General features: G+C 49.2%; 1 protein-coding gene across 1 annotated transcript; it reads right to left on the bottom strand.

The window, feature by feature from the left end:
• Positions 1-298: 298 nt before the first annotated feature.
• Positions 299-16,110, bottom strand: LOC118558935 (NACHT, LRR and PYD domains-containing protein 1-like). The gene is made up of 2 exons (XM_036129529.1): positions 15,953-16,110; positions 299-587 (listed from the first exon to the last, which is right to left on the bottom strand). Exons 1-2 carry the CDS (start codon positions 16,063-16,065, stop codon positions 401-403), a joined length of 300 nt encoding a protein of 99 aa, XP_035985422.1. The 5' UTR covers positions 16,066-16,110; the 3' UTR covers positions 299-400.
• Between the last annotated feature and the right edge of the window lie 2,723 nt (positions 16,111-18,833).

Raw genomic sequence — 18,833 nt, forward strand, 5'->3', positions numbered from 1 at the left:
ATTTTTTAGATAATGCTGTTTTATTATTTTTATTTTACTGTTTATGTGTATGAATGTGATCCTGGCACTACTCTGGAGGAACAAAGATTAATGTTTCATGTAAAGATGTGACAAAGAAATGAAAAATAAAGCTAAATCATCTGATCTTGTAATCTAAATCTTTCCCAAATCAAATTAAAACATCTCCATCAATAATTCACATCATTTGACTTATTTTCCTCATTTTTGTTCTTCAGTCCAAAGCATTTTAAGTGTTAAATGTTTAATACTGAAAATATCAAAGAAGAAAATAAATAATTAACAAGTCAAAACATTTGGACAGCATGTTGTCTGTAAAGAAAACATGTCAGAACAAAATTATTAATTAAAATAAGTTTTAAAGTAGCAGTGAAGATAAAACCTACATCAGCTTCTTTACTTTACAGAATGGAGTCTCCAGGATCTCACAGAGATGCTTCATCTCAGAGTCTCCAATGGTTCCATAATTATAGATCTGATCTATTTCCAGGTCAGTCAGGGAGGGGTTGGACTTCAGAGCTGAGGCCACAACTTCACATTCAGTCAGTGAAAGCCAACAGCCCACTAGTCTGTGATGAGAGAAAGAATCAGATCAGTTGTAGTTAAATCAGACTAATAAAGACTGATAAACAGACTAAAAGATGATGACTAAACAGTGATGTCATCATCAGATGAACATCTGCTCTTCACATCAATGTCCTGTTTGACCCACACAGAGAATCTCTTCAGTCTCTTCAGGTCTTGGTTCTACTGCAGAGCTGCTGTGTCTCTGCTTTGGTTAAAAGCTTCATTTAACCACAAAGATGAAGAAAGATCATCTAGAGTAAAACAATAGAACTGACTAAATCTATCTGGATGTCCATGGTAGCATTTGGCCGTCTCCTCTATGTAAATTATCACCAGATTATCTCTAGACATATGTGAGTCTAGTGATAATACACTATGGTTGTTTTGGCTTCATCTCACTTCCAAATCATCTCTAACTATACATACAAGTGACGCCTCTTCCTTTTACTGGAAGTGACCAAACTGGGTAAAATTACTGGTAATGTATCAAAAAGAAAACAGGAGGCTCCAGTTTTCATTTAGTAAAGAGAGTCATGACTTAATGTAACAGATAACGGCGTTACGTTACTTCCACTAGAACACAGTGTGTTACTACAACTGCATCAATAAAGCAGCTTTTCTTCACAGCATGCTCTCCGCTGCAGGAGTTTACCAGTGGCTGACTTAGTTTAGCACTTTACTTCTTCAGTGGTATAATAGCTGAAGTACATTCTACCTGCTGCTGTCTGCAGTGGAGGGAGCCCTATTTCATTTACTACAAAGTCTGTTTTAGCTTGATATATTGCTGCAAGAGAAGATTTTGTTACAACCATTTATAGCTGGTTGCAGCTTGTTAATGTCAATAATAATCAAGTTCAAAAACATTTGGTTTATTTATTGTTTTATGATGAACATTGAGTATAATAATAATCATCATATCTACATAATTATATTAAAATTGATAGATGTCTTGACTCTAGACTCACTTGTGCCACCACACACTAAAATGGTAGATTAGTGGACAATGTTTTCAGATTTATGCTCAATTCATTATTTATTCATTATAAAGCCACTCACACCTGCAGATGGAGGCAAAGAAAGAAAAATCATTTCTTTTAGATTTGTTAGTTTAGATCAAACTTATTTAGCCCCATTACATGAAATTACAACATGGATTTTTTTAAAGAGCTGTATAGCATATTTTTATTTCAGAGGAGCAGTCCTGCTATGGAAGAACTGAGAGATGTGCACATCTTTCAGGGTTCTAATTTTATTGCCATTAAATTATTTACATGTTCTGCAGTGAGATTTAGCACCAGCATGTAGTAACCTATGTAGTAACCTGTAGTTATTAAAGTATTTCTGATTCTGATTAAAAAAGGAGTGTAATAATGCTGGCAGAAACTTACAACTACTTTATAACTTTACTAATTATTTGTACATGTGGGGTCTGTTTCATTTGATCCATTCATGGGGGTCTATCTAGTAACAAAATCTATTTTACAAGAATAAAGCAGCAGCTGAATGGACTCAGGAAGGTGGAGTTTTGGTTGCAGCAGACAGAATTTCTGCAGATGAGCCAAAATCAGAGCAAATTGGATTTTCCTCAGAAATCTGGCATGGACCACAGAGCCGTTTACTTGTTGAGAAGGTGCAATATTGAGCATAAATGTTGTGAATAGAGATTAAATAGCAGGACACCTTTGAGCGGGGGGGGGGGGGGGGGGGGGGGGATGGGGAGGGGGGTTGAAATCTCTGTTCCCATGCATAGAGATGTATGTGGCATAGGGCTGGGCAATATAGAAAAAAAGCTTATCGATCAAAAAACAAAAGGCATATTGATCGATATCGATAATTATTGAAAATATTTAAAACCATATTTTATGTGCAGCTCTGCCTGGACATTTTATGATATTGCTAAATGATTTGATTTAAAGAACACAAACACAGAGTTCCAATTACATCTTTATTCAACCACCTTTTTTAACCATAACAGATTTTTTTTTTTAAGAAAAATAACATAACTTTATATCGCGGATCAAGAGTGGCAGGTTATTGTTTGAAGCCAGGTTTTTCAGCTGCAGAGAACAGCAGACATATCCATCACTATGAAGCACGTTACTGCATGCGTTATGTCCTTACGCGGCTTGGACGCTTTGTCATTTTATCACAAAGAAGGGAGCCCAGTTTAGCTGCTATACCTGCTTTGTTTTGGAAGAAGTTAAGCGACGACGACGAGGCGCACAGTTCGCGGGGCCGCGCAGCTCGCGCTGCTGCGGGTGTGAGCGGCTGAGCGGCTACGTGATGAATACTGGTGGGTTGCGTTACCAGACTCTGCTTTTACCGGTTCCTTGCAAGTTTTACAAATCACTGTTGTTTATTTCTATCAGGCTGGCGAACTAGTAAAACCTCGTTTTGGGACCGTTTCCTCCGCCGCTACTTGCTGCAACATATTCACATGCTCTGTGTTGTGGTTTGAGAGGGCGGCGCTTAGTGACGGCGTGCCGACTGTAGCAAGGAAGTAAAACTGTCTATCGAAGTTTTTATCGACCCTATTTTTTCCTATCACGCCCCACGTCTATCGATCGATAGATATTGTTATCCACGCTATCTATCTTCTGATTAAGAACAGGGCTGCCCGCACTGACGCGGCTCAGGGATTACGTCACACGCAGCGCTGTGCGCAGTGCCCTAGTGCACTGCGCATTCATTGGACCATTAGGTCCAATGAATTACCTTCATTGGACCTAATGGTCCAATGAAGGTAATTAAAAAAGCAGGACATTTCCTCACTTTCTAAAAAAAACCTGGGACGCCCGGGACAGGATGTGAAATACGGACATGTCCCAGGAAATACGGACGTTTGGTCACCCTAGATTAAATAGACGTGATTCTGCTCATATCAGGCAGTCTTGGTATGTTGGGACAATCACAGGAGAACAGTTTAGTGTTTTTCTGTTTAACTCACTAACTGGACAGTAAGGTGTTGACACTCCTCTTTCACTTTTTAACCAAAGGAAAACATCTCCACTTCCATGTCTAGTCAGTTAAAATGAGACGCAGTTGACTGGATCCATTCTCCACCGCTCCCCCAGCCCAAAAAATGAACATAATCTCACTCTGAACTTTCCCTAAAAGTTGAGAGGTGTGATGATAGCGGATCTAGTTAGCTGAAATCTTTCTCTTCTATCTCTGTTCCAGCTCCATAACATAGTGGAACAAGCCAAAGGACTCCTGACTGTTTCAGAGAACAATGAAAGCTAACCTATTACTTAGAGGTTAGGAACTGAACAGCAGACAAACCAAGGCTGTTCAACCATGCCGCTCATCTGGGCTGTTTTTCACACAATGTTTCTGATCTTCTCTGATTTATTTAGTTTTTACAAAGATGTCATTTACGGCCCAGATTACCATCACCAGCGGACCAGAAGTGGCCCACAGACCATCAGTTCAATAGCCCTGACCTAAAGAGGGATTTTCTAAAGAGGTGAATTATAGCCGCACATCTTCCTTTCCGACCTCTGTTTTCGTCAGCTCCGATTCCTGGCGCAAAGAACTCCAAGCGACGCAGACGCGTCCCAACTCTGCCTAAGTTCCGGTCAGCTTCGCTTCATAGCGCGCCGGGGTCTTTCTCAAACTGATCCCGTGGGGCTGGCTCTTGGTTCGCGGATCCGCCGACTCATCCGGGACCTCCTCTGGTTTTCATCGGCTTTGCGGCACCACCTTGCCGCTCGTCCCGGCCGCAACTTTTCAGCCGGATCTACTCTCTCATTCACTCGCTAATGCGTTCGGAGCCAGCTCAGGTAATATGTATTCACCCATGTTCGTCCTCTATTCAGGCGAACGTATTTCATTTTACTGTTTGTTTTCCTTTTCTTCTTCTTCTGGTGTTGCCGGTAGCCACCGGGCTTTTGGTGGCATTGCTGCCACCTACTGGTTGGAGTGTGAAGTGCATTTTAAATTCAGCAATTGATACCAATTGTTATTAAACCGCTGCAACTCTGGTGCAATTTGGCATCCGCTTGGACTGGTCTGCATGCGGCCTGCCATGCTCCCTGCCATGCTCCCTGCCATGCTCCCTGCCATGTTCCCTGCCATGTTCTCTGCCATGCTCCCTGCCATGTTCCCTGCCATGTTCCCTGTGTGTTCCCTGTGTGTTCCCTGCGTTCTCTGCCTATTCCCTGCGTTCTCTGCCATATTCCCTGCGTTCTCTGCCTATTCCCTGCGTTCTCTGCCATATTCCCTGCGTTCTCTGCCATATTCCCTGAGTTCTCTGCCATATTCTCTGCGCTCTCTGCCATATTCTCTGCGTTCTCTGCCAAATTCCCTGCGTTCTCTGCCTATTCCCTGCGTTCTCTGCCATGTTCCCTGCGTTCTCTGCCATGTTCCCTGCGTTCTCTGCCATATTCCCTGCGTTCTCTGCCATGTTCCCTGTTTGTTCCCTGCGTTCTCTGCCATGTTCCCTGCTTTCTCTGCCTATTCCCAGCGTTCTCTGCCATGTTCCCTGCGTTCTCTGCCATGTTCCCTGCGTTCTCTGCCTATTCCCTGCATTCTCTACCATGTTCCCTGCGTTCTCTGCCATATTCCCTGCGTTCTCTGCCATGTTCCCTGCGTTCTCTGCCTATTCCCTGCGTTAATTGCCATATTCCCTGCGTTCTCTGCCATGCTCCCTGCGTTCTCTGCCATATTCCCTGAGTTCTCTGCCATGTTCCCTGCGTTCTCTGCCATGTTCCCTGCGTTCTCTGCCAAATCCCTGCGTTCTCTGCCATGTTCAATGCGTTCTCTGCCATATTCCCTGCGTTCTCTGCCTATTCCCTGCGTTCTCTGCCATGCTCCCTGTGTGTTCCCTGTGTTCTCTGCCATATTTCCTGCGTTCTCTGCCATGCTCCATGTGTGTTCCCTGCGTTCTCTGCCATATTCCCTGCGTTCTCTGCCTATTCTCTGCGTTCTCTGCCTATTCCCTGCGTTCTCTGCCATATTCCCTGCATTCTCTGCCATATTCCCTGCATTCTCTGCCATATTCCCTGAATTCTCTGCCATGTTCCCTGCGTTCTCTGCCATATTCCCTTTGTTCTCTGCCTATTCCCTGCGTTCTCTGCCATGTTCCCTGCGTTCTCTGCCTATTCCCTGCGTTATCTGCCATATTCCCTGCGTTCTCTGCCATATTCCCTGCGTTCTCTGCCATGCTCCCTGCATTCTCTGCCATATTCCCTGAGTTCTCTGCCATGTTCCCTGCGTTCTCTGCCATGTTCCCTGCGTTCTCTGCCATGTTCCCTGCGTTCTCTGCCATATTCCCTGAGTTCTCTGCCATGTTCCCTGCGTTCTCTGCCATGTTCCCTGCGTTCTGCCATGTTCCCTGCGTTCTCTGCCTATTCCCTGCGTTCTCTGCCATGTTCCCTGCGTTCTCTGCCATGTTCCCTGCGTTCTCTGCCATGTTCCCTGCGTTCTCTGCCTATTCCCTGCGTTCTCTGCCATGTTCCCTGCGTTCTCTGCCATATTCCCTGCGTTCTCTGCCATGTTCCCTGCGTTCTCTGCCTATTCCCTGCGTTATCTGCCATATTCCCTGCGTTCTCTGCCATATTCCCCGCGTTCTCTGCCATGCTCCCTGCGTTCTCTGCCATATTCCCTGCGTTCTCTGCGATATTTCCTGCGTTCTCTGCCTATTCCCTGCGTTCTCTGCCTATTCCCTGTGTTCTCTGCCATATTCCCTGCGTTCTCTGCCTATTCCCTGTGTTCTCTGCCATGCCCCCTACGTTCTCTGCCTATTCCCTAAGTTCTCTGCCATATTCTCTGCGTTCTCTGCCATATTCCCTGCCATGTTCTCTGCCATGCTCCCTGCGTTCTCGGCCATATTCCCTGCGTTCTCGGCCATATTCCCTGCGTTCTCGGCCATATTCCCTGCGTTCTCTGCCATGTTCCCTGTGTGTTCCCTGCGTTCTCTGCCATATTCTCTGCGTTCTCTGCCATATTCCCTGCTTTCTCTGCCTTATTCCCTGTGTTCTCTGCCATATTCCCTGCGTTCTTGGCCATATTCCCAGCGTTCTCTGCCATGTTCCCTGCGTTCTCTGCCATGTTCCCTGCGTTCTCTGCCATGTTCCCTGCGTTCTCTGCCATATTCCCTGCGTTCTCTGCCATGTTCCCTGCGTTCTCTGCCTATTCCCTGCGTTATCTGCCATATTCCCTGCGTTCTCTGCCATATTCCCCGCGTTCTCTGCCATGCTCCCCGCGTTCTCTGCCATATTCCCTGCGTTCTCTGCCTATTCCCTGTGTTCTCTGCCATATTCCCTGCGTTCTCTGCCTATTCCCTGTGTTCTCTGCCATATTCCCTGCGTTCTCTGCCTATTCCCTGTGTTCTCTGCCATGCCCCCTGCGTTCTCTGCCTATTCCCTGCGTTCTCTGCCATATTCTCTGCGTTCTCTGCCAAATCCCTGCGTTCTCTGCCATGTTCCCTGCGTTCTCTGCCATATTTCCTGCGTTCTCTGCCTATTCCCTGCGTTCTCTGCCATGCTCCCTGTGTGTTCCCTGTGTTCTCTGCCATATTTCCTGCGTTCTCTGCCATGCTCCATGTGTGTTCCCTGCGTTCTCTGCCATATTCCCTGCGTTCTCTGCCATGCTCCCTGCGTTCTCTGCCATATTCCCTGAGTTCTCTGCCATGTTCCCTGCGTTCTCTGCCATGTTCTCTGCGTTCTCTGCCATGTTCCCTGCGTTCTCTGCCTATTCCCTGCGTTATCTGCCATATTCCCTGCGTTCTCTGCCATATTCCCTGCGTTCTCTGCCATGCTCCCTGCGTTCTCTGCCATATTCCCTGAGTTCTCTGCCATGTTCCCTGCGTTCTCTGCCATGTTCCCTGCGTTCTCTGCCATGCTCCATGTGTGTTCCCTGCGTTCTCTGCCATATTCCCTGCGTTCTCTGCCTATTCCCTGCGTTCTCTGCCATGCTCCCTGTGTGTTCCCTGTGTTCTCTGCCATATTTCCTGCGTTCTCTGCCATGCTCCATGTGTGTTCCCTGCGTTCTCTGCCATATTCCCTGCGTTCTCTGCCTATTCCCTGCATTCTCTGCCTATTCCCTGCGTTCTCTGCCATATTCCCTGCATTCTCTGCCATATTCCCTGCATTCTCTGCCATATTCCCTGAGTTCTCTGCCATGTTCCCTGCGTTCTCTGCCATATTCCCTGCGTTCTCTGCCTATTCCCTGCGTTCTCTGCCATGTTCCCTGCGTTCTCTGCCTATTCCCTGCGTTATCTGCCATATTCCCTGCGTTCTCTGCCATATTCCCTGCGTTCTCTGCCATGCTCCCTGCATTCTCTGCCATATTCCCTGAGTTCTCTGCCATGTTCCCTGCGTTCTCTGCCATGTTCCCTGCGTTCTCTGCCATGTTCCCTGCGTTCTCTGCCATATTCCCTGCGTTCTCTGCCATGTTCCCTGCGTTCTCTGCCATGTTCCCTGCGTTCTGCCATGTTCCCTGCGTTCTCTGCCTATTCCCTGCGTTCTCTGCCTATTCCAGCGTTCTCTGCCATGTTCCCTGCGTTCTCTGCCATGTTCCCTGCGTTCTCTGCCTATTCCCTGCGTTCTCTGCCATGTTCCCTGCGTTCTCTGCCATATTCCCTGCGTTCTCTGCCATGTTCCCTGCGTTCTCTGCCTATTCCCTGCGTTATCTGCCATATTCCCCTGCGTTCTCTGCCATATTCCCCGCGTTCTCTGCCATGCTCCCTGCGTTCTCTGCCATATTCCCTGCGTTCTCTGCGATATTTCCTGCGTTCTCTGCCTATTCCCTGCGTTCTCTGCCTATTCCCTGTGTTCTCTGCCATATTCCCTGCGTTCTCTGCCTATTCCCTGTGTTCTCTGCCATGCCCCCTACGTTCTCTGCCTATTCCCTGCGTTCTCTGCCATATTCTCTGCGTTCTCTGCCATATTCCCTGCCATGTTCTCTGCCATGCTCCCTGCATTCTCTGCCATATTCCCTGCGTTCTCTGCCATGCTCCCTGCATTCTCTGACATGTTCCCTGTGTGTTCCCTGCGTTCTCTGCCATATTGCCTGCGTTCTCTGCCATATTGCCTGCGTTCTCTGCCATATTCCCTGCGTTCTCGGCCATATTCCCTGCGTTCTCGGCCATATTCCCTGCGTTCTCGGCCATATTCCCTGCGTTCTCTGCCATGTTCCCTGTGTGTTCCCTGTGTTCTCTGCCATATTCTCTGCGTTCTCTGCCATATTCCCTGCTTTCTCTGCCTTATTCCCTGTGTTCTCTGCCATATTCCCTGCGTTCTTGGCCATATTCCCAGCGTTCTCTGCCATGTTCCCTGCGTTCTCTGCCATGTTCCCTGCGTTCTCTGCCATGTTCCCTGCGTTCTCTGCCATATTCCCTGCGTTCTCTGCCATGTTCCCTGCGTTCTCTGCCTATTCCCTGCGTTATCTGCCATATTCCCTGCGTTCTCTGCCATATTCCCCGCGTTCTCTGCCATGCTCCCCGCGTTCTCTGCCATATTCCCTGCGTTCTCTGCCTATTCCCTGTGTTCTCTGCCATATTCCCTGCTTTCTCTCCCTATTCCCTGTGTTCTCTGCCATATTCCCTGCGTTCTCTGCCTATTCCCTGTGTTCTCTGCCATGCCCCCTGCGTTCTCTGCCTATTCCCTGCGTTCTCTGCCATATTCTCTGCGTTCTCTGCCAAATCCCTGCGTTCTCTGCCATGTTCCCTGCGTTCTCTGCCATATTTCCTGCGTTCTCTGCCTATTCCCTGCGTTCTCTGCCATGCTCCCTGTGTGTTCCCTGTGTTCTCTGCCATATTTCCTGCGTTCTCTGCCATGCTCCATGTGTGTTCCCTGCGTTCTCTGCCATATTCCCTGCGTTCTCTGCCATGCTCCCTGCGTTCTCTGCCATAATTCCCTGAGTTCTCTGCCATGTTCCCTGCGTTCTCTGCCATGTTCTCTGCGTTCTCTGCCATGTTCCCTGCGTTCTCTGCCTATTCCCTGCGTTATCTGCCATATTCCCTGCGTTCTCTGCCATATTCCCTGCGTTCTCTGCCATGCTCCCTGCGTTCTCTGCCATATTCCCTGAGTTCTCTGCCATGTTCCCTGCGTTCTCTGCCATGTTCCCTGCGTTCTCTGCCATGCTCCATGTGTGTTCCCTGCGTTCTCTGCCATATTCCCTGCGTTCTCTGCCTATTCCCTGCGTTCTCTGCCATGCTCCCTGTGTGTTCCCTGTGTTCTCTGCCATATTTCCTGCGTTCTCTGCCATGCTCCATGTGTGTTCCCTGCGTTCTCTGCCATATTCCCTGCGTTCTCTGCCTATTCCCTGCATTCTCTGCCTATTCCCTGCGTTCTCTGCCATATTCCCTGCATTCTCTGCCATATTCCCTGCATTCTCTGCCATATTCCCTGAGTTCTCTGCCATGTTCCCTGCGTTCTCTGCCATATTCCCTGCGTTCTCTGCCTATTCCCTGCGTTCTCTGCCATGTTTCCCTGCGTTCTCTGCCTATTCCCTGCGTTATCTGCCATATTCCCTGCGTTCTCTGCCATATTCCCTGCGTTCTCTGCCATGCTCCCTGCATTCTCTGCCATATTCCCTGAGTTTCTCTGCCATGTTCCCTGCGTTCTCTGCCATGTTCCCTGCGTTCTCTGCCATGTTCCCTGCGTTCTCTGCCATATTCCCTGCGTTCTCTGCCATGTTCCCTGCGTTCTCTGCCATGTTCCCTGCGTTCTGCCATGTTCCCTGCGTTCTCTGCCTATTCCCTGCGTTCTCTGCCTATTCCCAGCGTTCTCTGCCATGTTCCCTGCGTTCTCTGCCATGTTCCCTGCGTTCTCTGCCTATTCCCTGCGTTCTCTGCCATGTTCCCTGCGTTCTCTGCCATATTCCCTGCGTTCTCTGCCATGTTCCCTGCGTTCTCTGCCTATTCCCTGCGTTATCTGCCATATTCCCTGCGTTCTCTGCCATATTCCCCGCGTTCTCTGCCATGCTCCCTGCGTTCTCTGCCATATTCCCTGCGTTCTCTGCGATATTTCCTGCGTTCTCTGCCTATTCCCTGCGTTCTCTGCCTATTCCCTGTGTTCTCTGCCATATTCCCTGCGTTCTCTGCCTATTCCCTGTGTTCTCTGCCATGCCCCCTACGTTCTCTGCCTATTCCCTGCGTTCTCTGCCATATTCTCTGCGTTCTCTGCCATATTCCCTGCCATGTTCTCTGCCATGCTCCCTGCATTCTCTGCCATATTCCCTGCGTTCTCTGCCATGCTCCCTGCATTCTCTGACATGTTCCCTGTGTGTTCCCTGCGTTCTCTGCCATATTGCCTGCGTTCTCTGCCATATTGCCTGCGTTCTCTGCCATATTCCCTGCGTTCTCGGCCATATTCCCTGCGTTCTCGGCCATATTCCCTGCGTTCTCGGCCATATTCCCTGCGTTCTCTGCCATGTTCCCTGTGTGTTCCCTGTGTTCTCTGCCATATTCTCTGCGTTCTCTGCCATATTCCCTGCTTTCTCTGCCTTATTCCCTGTGTTCTCTGCCATATTCCCTGCGTTCTTGGCCATATTCCCAGCGTTCTCTGCCATGTTCCCTGCGTTTCTCTGCCATGTTCCCTGCGTTCTCTGCCATGTTCCCTGCGTTCTCTGCCATATTCCCTGCGTTCTCTGCCATGTTCCCTGCGTTCTCTGCCTATTCCCTGTGTTATCTGCCATATTCCCTGCGTTCTCTGCCATATTCCCCGCGTTCTCTGCCATGCTCCCCGCGTTCTCTGCCATATTCCCTGCGTTCTCTGCCTATTCCCTGTGTTCTCTGCCATATTCCCTGCGTTCTCTGCCTATTCCCTGTGTTCTCTGCCATATTCCCTGCGTTCTCTGCCTATTCCCTGTGTTCTCTGCCATGCCCCCTGCGTTCTCTGCCTATTCCCTGCGTTCTCTGCCATATTCTCTGCGTTCTCTGCCAAATCCCTGCGTTCTCTGCCATGTTCCCTGCGTTCTCTGCCATATTTCCTGCGTTCTCTGCCTATTCCCTGCGTTCTCTGCCATGCTCCCTGTGTGTTCCCTGTGTTCTCTGCCATATTTCCTGCGTTCTCTGCCATGCTCCATGTGTGTTCCCTGCGTTCTCTGCCATATTCCCTGCGTTCTCTGCCATGCTCCCTGCGTTCTCTGCCATATTCCCTGAGTTCTCTGCCATGTTCCCTGCGTTCTCTGCCATGTTCTCTGCGTTCTCTGCCATGTTCCCTGCGTTCTCTGCCTATTCCCTGCGTTATCTGCCATATTCCCTGCGTTCTCTGCCATATTCCCTGCGTTCTCTGCCATGCTCCCTGCATTCTCTGCCATATTCCCTGAGTTCTCTGCCATGTTCCCTGCGTTCTCTGCCATGTTCCCTGCGTTCTCTGCCATGTTCCCTGCGTTCTCTGCCATATTCCCTGCGTTCTCTGCCATGTTCCCTGCGTTCTCTGCCATAATCACAGCGTTCTCTGCCATGCTCCCTGCATTCTCTGCCATATTCCCTGCGTTCTCTGCCTATTCCCTGTGTTCTCTGCCATATTCCCTGCGTTCTCTGCCTATTCCCTGTGTTCTCTGCCATATTCCCTGCGTTCTCCGCCTATTCCCTGCGTTCTCTGCCATATTCTCTGCGTTCTCTGCCATATTCCCTGCGTTCTCTGCCATGTTCCCTGCCATGTTCTCTGCCATGCTCCCTGTGTTCTCTGCCATGCTCCCTGCGTTCTCTGCAATGTTCCCTGTGTGTTCCCTGCGTTCTCTGCCATATTCCCTGCGTTCTCCGCCATGTTCCCTGCGTTCTCTGCCATGTTCCCTGCGTTCTCTGCCATATTGCCTGCGTTCTCTGCCATATTCCCTGCGTTCTCGGCCATATTCCCTGCGTTCTCGGCCATATTCCCTGCGTTCTCTGCCATGTTCCCTGTGTGTTCCCTGCGTTCTCTGCCATATTCTCTGCGTTCTCTGCCATATCCCCTGCTTTCTCTGCCTTATTCCCTGTGTTCTCTGCCATATTCCCTGCGTTCTCGGCCATGTTCCCAGCGTTCTCTGCCATGTTCCCTGCGTTCTCTGCCATGTTCCCTGTGTTCTCTGCCATGTTCCCTGCGTTCTCTGCCATGTTCCCTGCGTTCTCTGCCTATTCCCTGCGTTCTCTGCCATATTCCCTGCGTTCTCTGCCATATTTCCTGCGTTCTCTGCCTATTCCCTGCGTTCTCTGCCATATTCTCTGCGTTCTCTGCCAAATCCCTGCATTCTCTGCCATGTTCCCTGCGTTCTCTGCCATATTTCCTGCGTTCTCTGCCTATTCCCTGCGTTCTATGCCATGCTCCCTGTGTGTTCCCTGTGTTCTCTGCCATATTTCCTGCGTTCTCTGCCATGCACCATGTGTGTTCCCTGCGTTCTCTGCCATATTCCCGGCGTTCTCTGCCTATTCCCTGCGTTCTCTGCCATATTCCCTGCGTTCTCTGCCTATTCCCTGTGTTCTCTGCCATATTCCCTGCGTTCTCTGCCTATTCCCTGTGTTCTCTGCCATATTCCCTGCGTTCTCTGCCTATTCCCTGCGTTCTCTGCCATATTCTCTGCGTTCTCTGCCATATTCCCTGCGTTCTCTGCCATGTTCCCTGCCATGTTCTCTGCCATGCTCCCTGCGTTCTCTGCCATATTCCCTGCATTCTCTGCCATGCTCCCTGCGTTCTCTGCCATGCTCCCTGCGTTCTCTGCAATGTTCCCTGTGTGTTCCCTGCGTTCTCTGCCATATTCCCTGCGTTCTCTGCCATGTTCCCTGCGTTCTCTGCCATGTTCCCTGCGTTCTCTGCCATATTGCCTGCGTTCTCTGCCATATTCCCTGCGTTCTCGGCCATATTCCCTGCGTTCTCGGCCATATTCCCTGCGTTCTCTGCCATGTTCCCTGTGTGTTCCCTGCGTTCTCTGCCATATTCTCTACGTTCTCTGCCATATTCCCTGCTTTCTCTGCCTTATTCCCTGTGTTCTCTGCCATATTCCCTGTGTTCTCGGCCATGTTCCCTGCGTTCTCTGCCATGTTCCCTGCGTTCTCTGCCATGTTCCCTGCGTTCTCTGCCTATTCCCTGCGTTATCTGCCATATTCCCTGCGTTCTCTGCCATATTCCCCGCGTTCTCTGCCATATTCCCTGCGTTCTCTGCCTATTCCCTGCGTTCTCTGCCTATTCCCTGTGTTCTCTGCCATATTCCCTGCGTTCTCTGCCTATTCCCTGTGTTCTCTGCCATGCCCCCTGCGTTCTCTGCCTATTCCCTGCGTTCTTTGCCATATTCTCTGCGTTCGCTGCCATATTCCCTGCGTTCTCTGCCATGTTCCCTGCCATGTTCTCTGCCATGCTCCCTGCGTTCTCTGCCATATTCCCTGCGTTCTCTGCCATGCTCCCTGCGTTCTCTGCCATGCTCCCTGCGTTCTCTGCCATGTTCCCTGTGTGTTCCCTGCGTTCTCTGCCATATTCCCTGCGTTCTCTGCCATGTTCCCTGCGTTCTCTGCCATATTCCCTGCGTTCTCTGCCATATTGCCTGCGTTCTCTGCCATATTCCCTGCGTTCTCGGCCATATTCCCTGCGTTCTCTGCCATGTTCCCTGTGCGTTCCCTGCGTTCTCTGCCATATTCTCTGCGTTCTCTGCCATATTCCCTGCTTTCTCTGCCTATTCCCTGTGTTCTCTGCCATATTCCCTGCGTTCTCGGCCATATTCCCTGCGTTCTCGGCCATATTCCCTGCGTTCTCTGCCATGTTCCCTGTGTGTTCCCTGCGTTCTCTGCCATATTCCCTGCGTTCTCTGCCATGTTCCCTGCGTTCTCTGCCATGTTCCCTGCGTTCTCGGCCATGTTCCCTGCGTTCTCTGCCATGTTCCCTGCGTTCTCTGCCATATTCCCTGCGTTCTCTGCCTATTCCCTGCGTTCTGTGCCTATTCCCTGCGTTCTCTGCCATGTTCCCTGCGTTCTCTGCCATATTCCCTGCGTTCTCTGCCATGTTCCCTGTGTTCTCTGCCATATTCCCTGCGTTCTCGGCCATATTCCCTGCGTTCTCTGCCATATTCTCTGTGTTCTCTGCCATATTCTCTGCGTTCTCTGCCATGTTCCCTGCGTTCTCTGCCATATTCTCTGCGTTCTCTGCCATATTCTCTGCGTTCTCTGCCATATTCCCTGCGTTCTCGGCCATATTCCATGCGTTCTCTGCCTATGCCCTGCGTTCTCTGCCATATTCCCTGCGTTCTCTGCCTGTTCCCTGCGTTCTCTGCCATATTGCCTGCGTTCTCGGCCATATTCTCTGCGTTCTCGGCCATATTCTCTGCGTTCTCGGCCATATTCTCTGCGTTCTCTGCCTATTCCCTGCGTTCTCTGCCTATTCCCTGCGTTCTCTGCCTATTCCCTGCCTTCTCTGCCATATTCTCTGCGTTCTCTGCCTATTCCCTGCGTTCTCTGCCATGTTCACTGCGTTCTCTGCCATGTTCCCTGCGTTCTCTGCCATGCTCCCTGTCATGATTATTCATTAATCACGTGCATCAGCCAGAAACTGACCTTTGACCTGACCTTTCACCTCTCCATCCACCTCACCTCATCTTTCCATTCATCTTGTTTAAATTTTGGAAAGCCTTTGCAGCAATGGCCCTCTTTGCTAAGCTTTCTCATCTTTTCTCCTTCATTGCTCATCCTTCTCTCTGCCTTCTGAACTTGCTGACGCTCTGGCCTGGACCTCAGCATTTTTTGGGGGGGGGGACATCCCTATTCTCATACATCTGTTTATCTACGTTAAAGTATAAATCATGTTTTCTGATTTATGTTTCCTGCTGAGGTCCAAGTATTTCCATTTAGACGTTCCCCTTTGCAAGCCTTTCAGTTCCAAGTATCATCCTGAGACTGACCATCTCTATTCATTCACCTCAACATACACCTCCCCTCATCTCCCCATTCATCTCACTCACCTTTGGTAGGCCTTCAAGGCAACCGGCCTGTTTGATGCACCGGCCTGGACCTCTGTAATTTTTGGGGGGAAATGTCCCCGTTCTCATACGCCTGCTTATGCATATTGAAGTATAATTCAGCGTGAATGTTTCCTGCCGAGGTCTGAGCGCCAAACTCTTAAAATATTGTATCAATAAAATTCTTCTAATTGCCTTTTCTTTCTGTGTGAGTTTTTCAGATTGAAATGGGTAACAGTCCAATGAGTGAAGAGCTGTTTAAAGTTTAAAATGTGTCTCTGGATGATTGAATCTTTCTAAAAGATCAAAATCTCTAAATACCAAAAGCTGCAGCAGAGCTGACCTGAATGAGCTGAAGATTTAGAAATCTGATGGTTGAAATAGTCCAAAGTATGAAGGAAGTAGTTAAAGGTCCAAAAACGTCCAGAACCGACTGAATAATGAAGAATAAACCGGACGGCAATAATGCTGAATCAGCATCAATGAAGACATCTGGACTCACCGAGCCTTTCTGCAGTTCCTCACAGCTGGAACCAGTCTCTGTCGTCCTGATCCTGATGTGTTGTACTTCTCCAGGTCCAACTCATCCAGAACCTCCTCTGACATCTCCAGCATGTAGGCCAGAGCTGAGCACTGGATCTCTGAGAGCTTCTCTGATCTGTTCTCTGATTTCAGGAACTGTTGGATCTCCTGATAAACTGAGAGGTCTTTCATCTCCATCAGACAGTGGAAGATGTTGATGCGTCTGTCAGGAGAGATTCTACCATCAGTGATATCACCAGTGTTCATCTCCTTCAGGTTGGTGATGACTCTCTGGATGGTTCCTGGACTGTTCTCTGTCTGACCCAGCAGGCCTCCTAAGAGTCTCTGGTTGGACTCCACAGAGAGGCCATGAAGGAAGCGAGCAAACAGGTCCAGGTGGCCATTTTTACTTCTGAGGGATTTATCCACGATTCTCCACAGGAACCTATCCAGAGATGTTCCACTGTATTTATCTCCCAGGAAGTTCTCCACCACCTGTGTGTTCCTGCTGGTGAAGCAGTGGAACACGTAGACTGCAGCCAGAAACTCCTGAATGCTCAGATGAACAAAGCAGTAGACTGCTTTCTGGAAGATCACGCTCTCTCTCTTGAAGATCTCTGTACAAACTCCTGAGTACACCGAGGCCTCTGTGACATCCAGACCACACTGCTGCAGGTCTTCTTGGTAGAACATGATGTTTCCTTTCTCCAGATGTTCCAACGCCAGCCTCCCCAGCTTCAGGAGAACTTTCCTGTCAGCCTCCATCAGCTCCTGTGGACTCCTCCCATGTCCTCCATGGTACTTGTTCTTCTTCCTCCTGGTCTGGACCAGCAGGAAGTGAGAGTACATGTCAGTCATGGTCTTGGGCAGCTCTCCTCTCTGCTCAGTGGTCAACATGTTCTCCAGAACCGTAGCAGTGATCCAGCAGAAGACTGGGATTCCACACATGATGTGGAGGCTCCTGGAGGTCTTGATGTGGGAGATGATTCTGCTGGACAGCTCTTCATCACTGAACCTCCTCCTGAAGTACTCCTCCTTCTGGGTGTCGCTGAAGCCTCGTACCTCTGTTACCCTGGCAACACATGAAGGAGGGATCTGATTGGCCGCTGCAGGTCTGGAGGTGATCCAGACCAGAGCCGAGGGAAGCAGGTTCCCCTTGATGAGGTTTGTCAGCAGAACGTCGACTGATGACTTCTGTGTGACGTCAGAAACCAGCCGACTGTGGTTGAAGTTCAGAGAAAGTCTGCTTTCATCCAGGCCGTCAAAGATGAAGAGAAGTTTGTGGCGAGCCAGCTGCTCTGCTGGGAGCTTCTGGAGGGTTGGATGGAAAACATGGAGCAGCGTGAGAAGACTGTGCTGCTCACCTCTGATCAGGTTCAGCTCCCTGAACGACAGCAGAACCACCACACGGATATCTTGGTTCTCCAAGCCCTCGGCCCAGTCCAGAGTGAACTTCTGCACTGAGAAGGTTTTTCCAACACCAGCCACGCCGTTGGTCAGAACCACTCTGATGGCTCCATGTTGGTCAGGTGAGGCTTTAAAGATGTCGTGGCACCTGATTGGAGAGTCATGGAGGTTCTGGATCCTGGAAGCTCTCTCCAGCTGCTTCACCTCATGTTGGGTATTAACCTCTTCACTCTGTCCCTCTGTGATGTAGAGATCAGTGTAGATCCTGTTGAGGAGGGTTCTACTTCCTGCTTCATCACTTCCTTCAGTCACACGTTCACATCTCCTCCTCAGACTGATCTTATGTTCCTCTAGAACCTCCTGCAGACCAACATCTGCTGGAACAGAGAAGAAGAGACAACTGAAGGAAAAACCTGATTTAGTGATGAAGTTGGAGCAGAAATATCTGGAACATCAGGAGGTGTCATCATTAGAAGGTCTCTTAGTTCACATGATGTGATGCTAACCAATGGGATCCATCCTTAGAAGCAGAACCTTGTTAGATGGTCAGACAGCAGAGTTCTGCCTCTGCTTTGTGGCCAGTATCTGTTCACTGTCAGGATCTGATTCACAAAGCAGATCAGATGAAGAAATGCTGACAGAAACATGCAGCAGCTTTCAGCAACATCAACTCTTTAGCATCAGGTCACCATTGTCCTCATTTCTCTGCTTCTATCTGACCTTCTCCCACAAACACAGCAGCTACAGAAGAGGCAGAGAGACAGAAAATGGTTCCTGGCAGCATTTTCAGCCTTAATGAAGGAAATCTGGAGGAAATGCTCTAATCTGCCAGAGAAACAGCTCCTTGGATCAGCTAGTGTTCACATTTCAGATGCTTTTCTCCCTCACAGACTGGATTGGATGTTTTTAGAGAATAATTACAGATTAGAAATGACATGGGACTGATTTGGTCCTTTAGAAGTAAACAGCAGATAGAAATATTCCATGTTTCTTCAAATATATCTGCTGTAATCTGGGATCTATTGTCAGAGGAAATAAAGCTTTCTGTCTCTCAGACTTTCCTTCCCTCTTTCTGTAAAGCAGCAGTGCAGCAGGTTGTTTTCTCCACCTTTTTGTTTCCATCAAAATGAGCTGCAGCTTTAAGGAGATCTTCAGTTTTAATGCATTTAGCACAAAGGGCTGAAAACAGAAGCACTTCAAAGCAAACCCAATAGGTTGTTGGGTTGAACACAGACGTTACATTTACAGCAGCTGGAAATCCAGAGATTCAGGGCAAATAATCGATCCCAGAAAGACTTTAAACACTTAGATTCCCAAATGCCAACTAAAGACGAGGAATTAGTCCAACAGAGACGATAGAAGGAAGTTCTGATTGGAGATGTTCAGTCTCACCTGGAGCACAGCTGCTCTGATTGGCTGCCAGCAGTCCAGGTCCTGGTCTGAAGAAGTAAAAC

Source organism: Fundulus heteroclitus, unplaced genomic scaffold, assembly GCF_011125445.2.
Source record: "Fundulus heteroclitus isolate FHET01 unplaced genomic scaffold, MU-UCD_Fhet_4.1 scaffold_180, whole genome shotgun sequence".
In the NCBI taxonomy this organism is placed as follows: Eukaryota; Metazoa; Chordata; class Actinopteri; order Cyprinodontiformes; family Fundulidae; genus Fundulus; species Fundulus heteroclitus.

Bases quoted from the DNA above. Each gene is read 5' to 3' on its own strand.
- LOC118558935 (XM_036129529.1), bottom strand. From the start codon at position 16,065: ATGCTGGAGATGTCAGAGGAGGTTCTGGATGAGTTGGACCTGGAGAAG. The intron at 588-15,952 runs GTGAGTCCAGAT...CTCTCATCACAG, and splicing joins AGGAACTGCAGAAAGGCTCG to ACTAGTGGGCTGTTGGCTTT.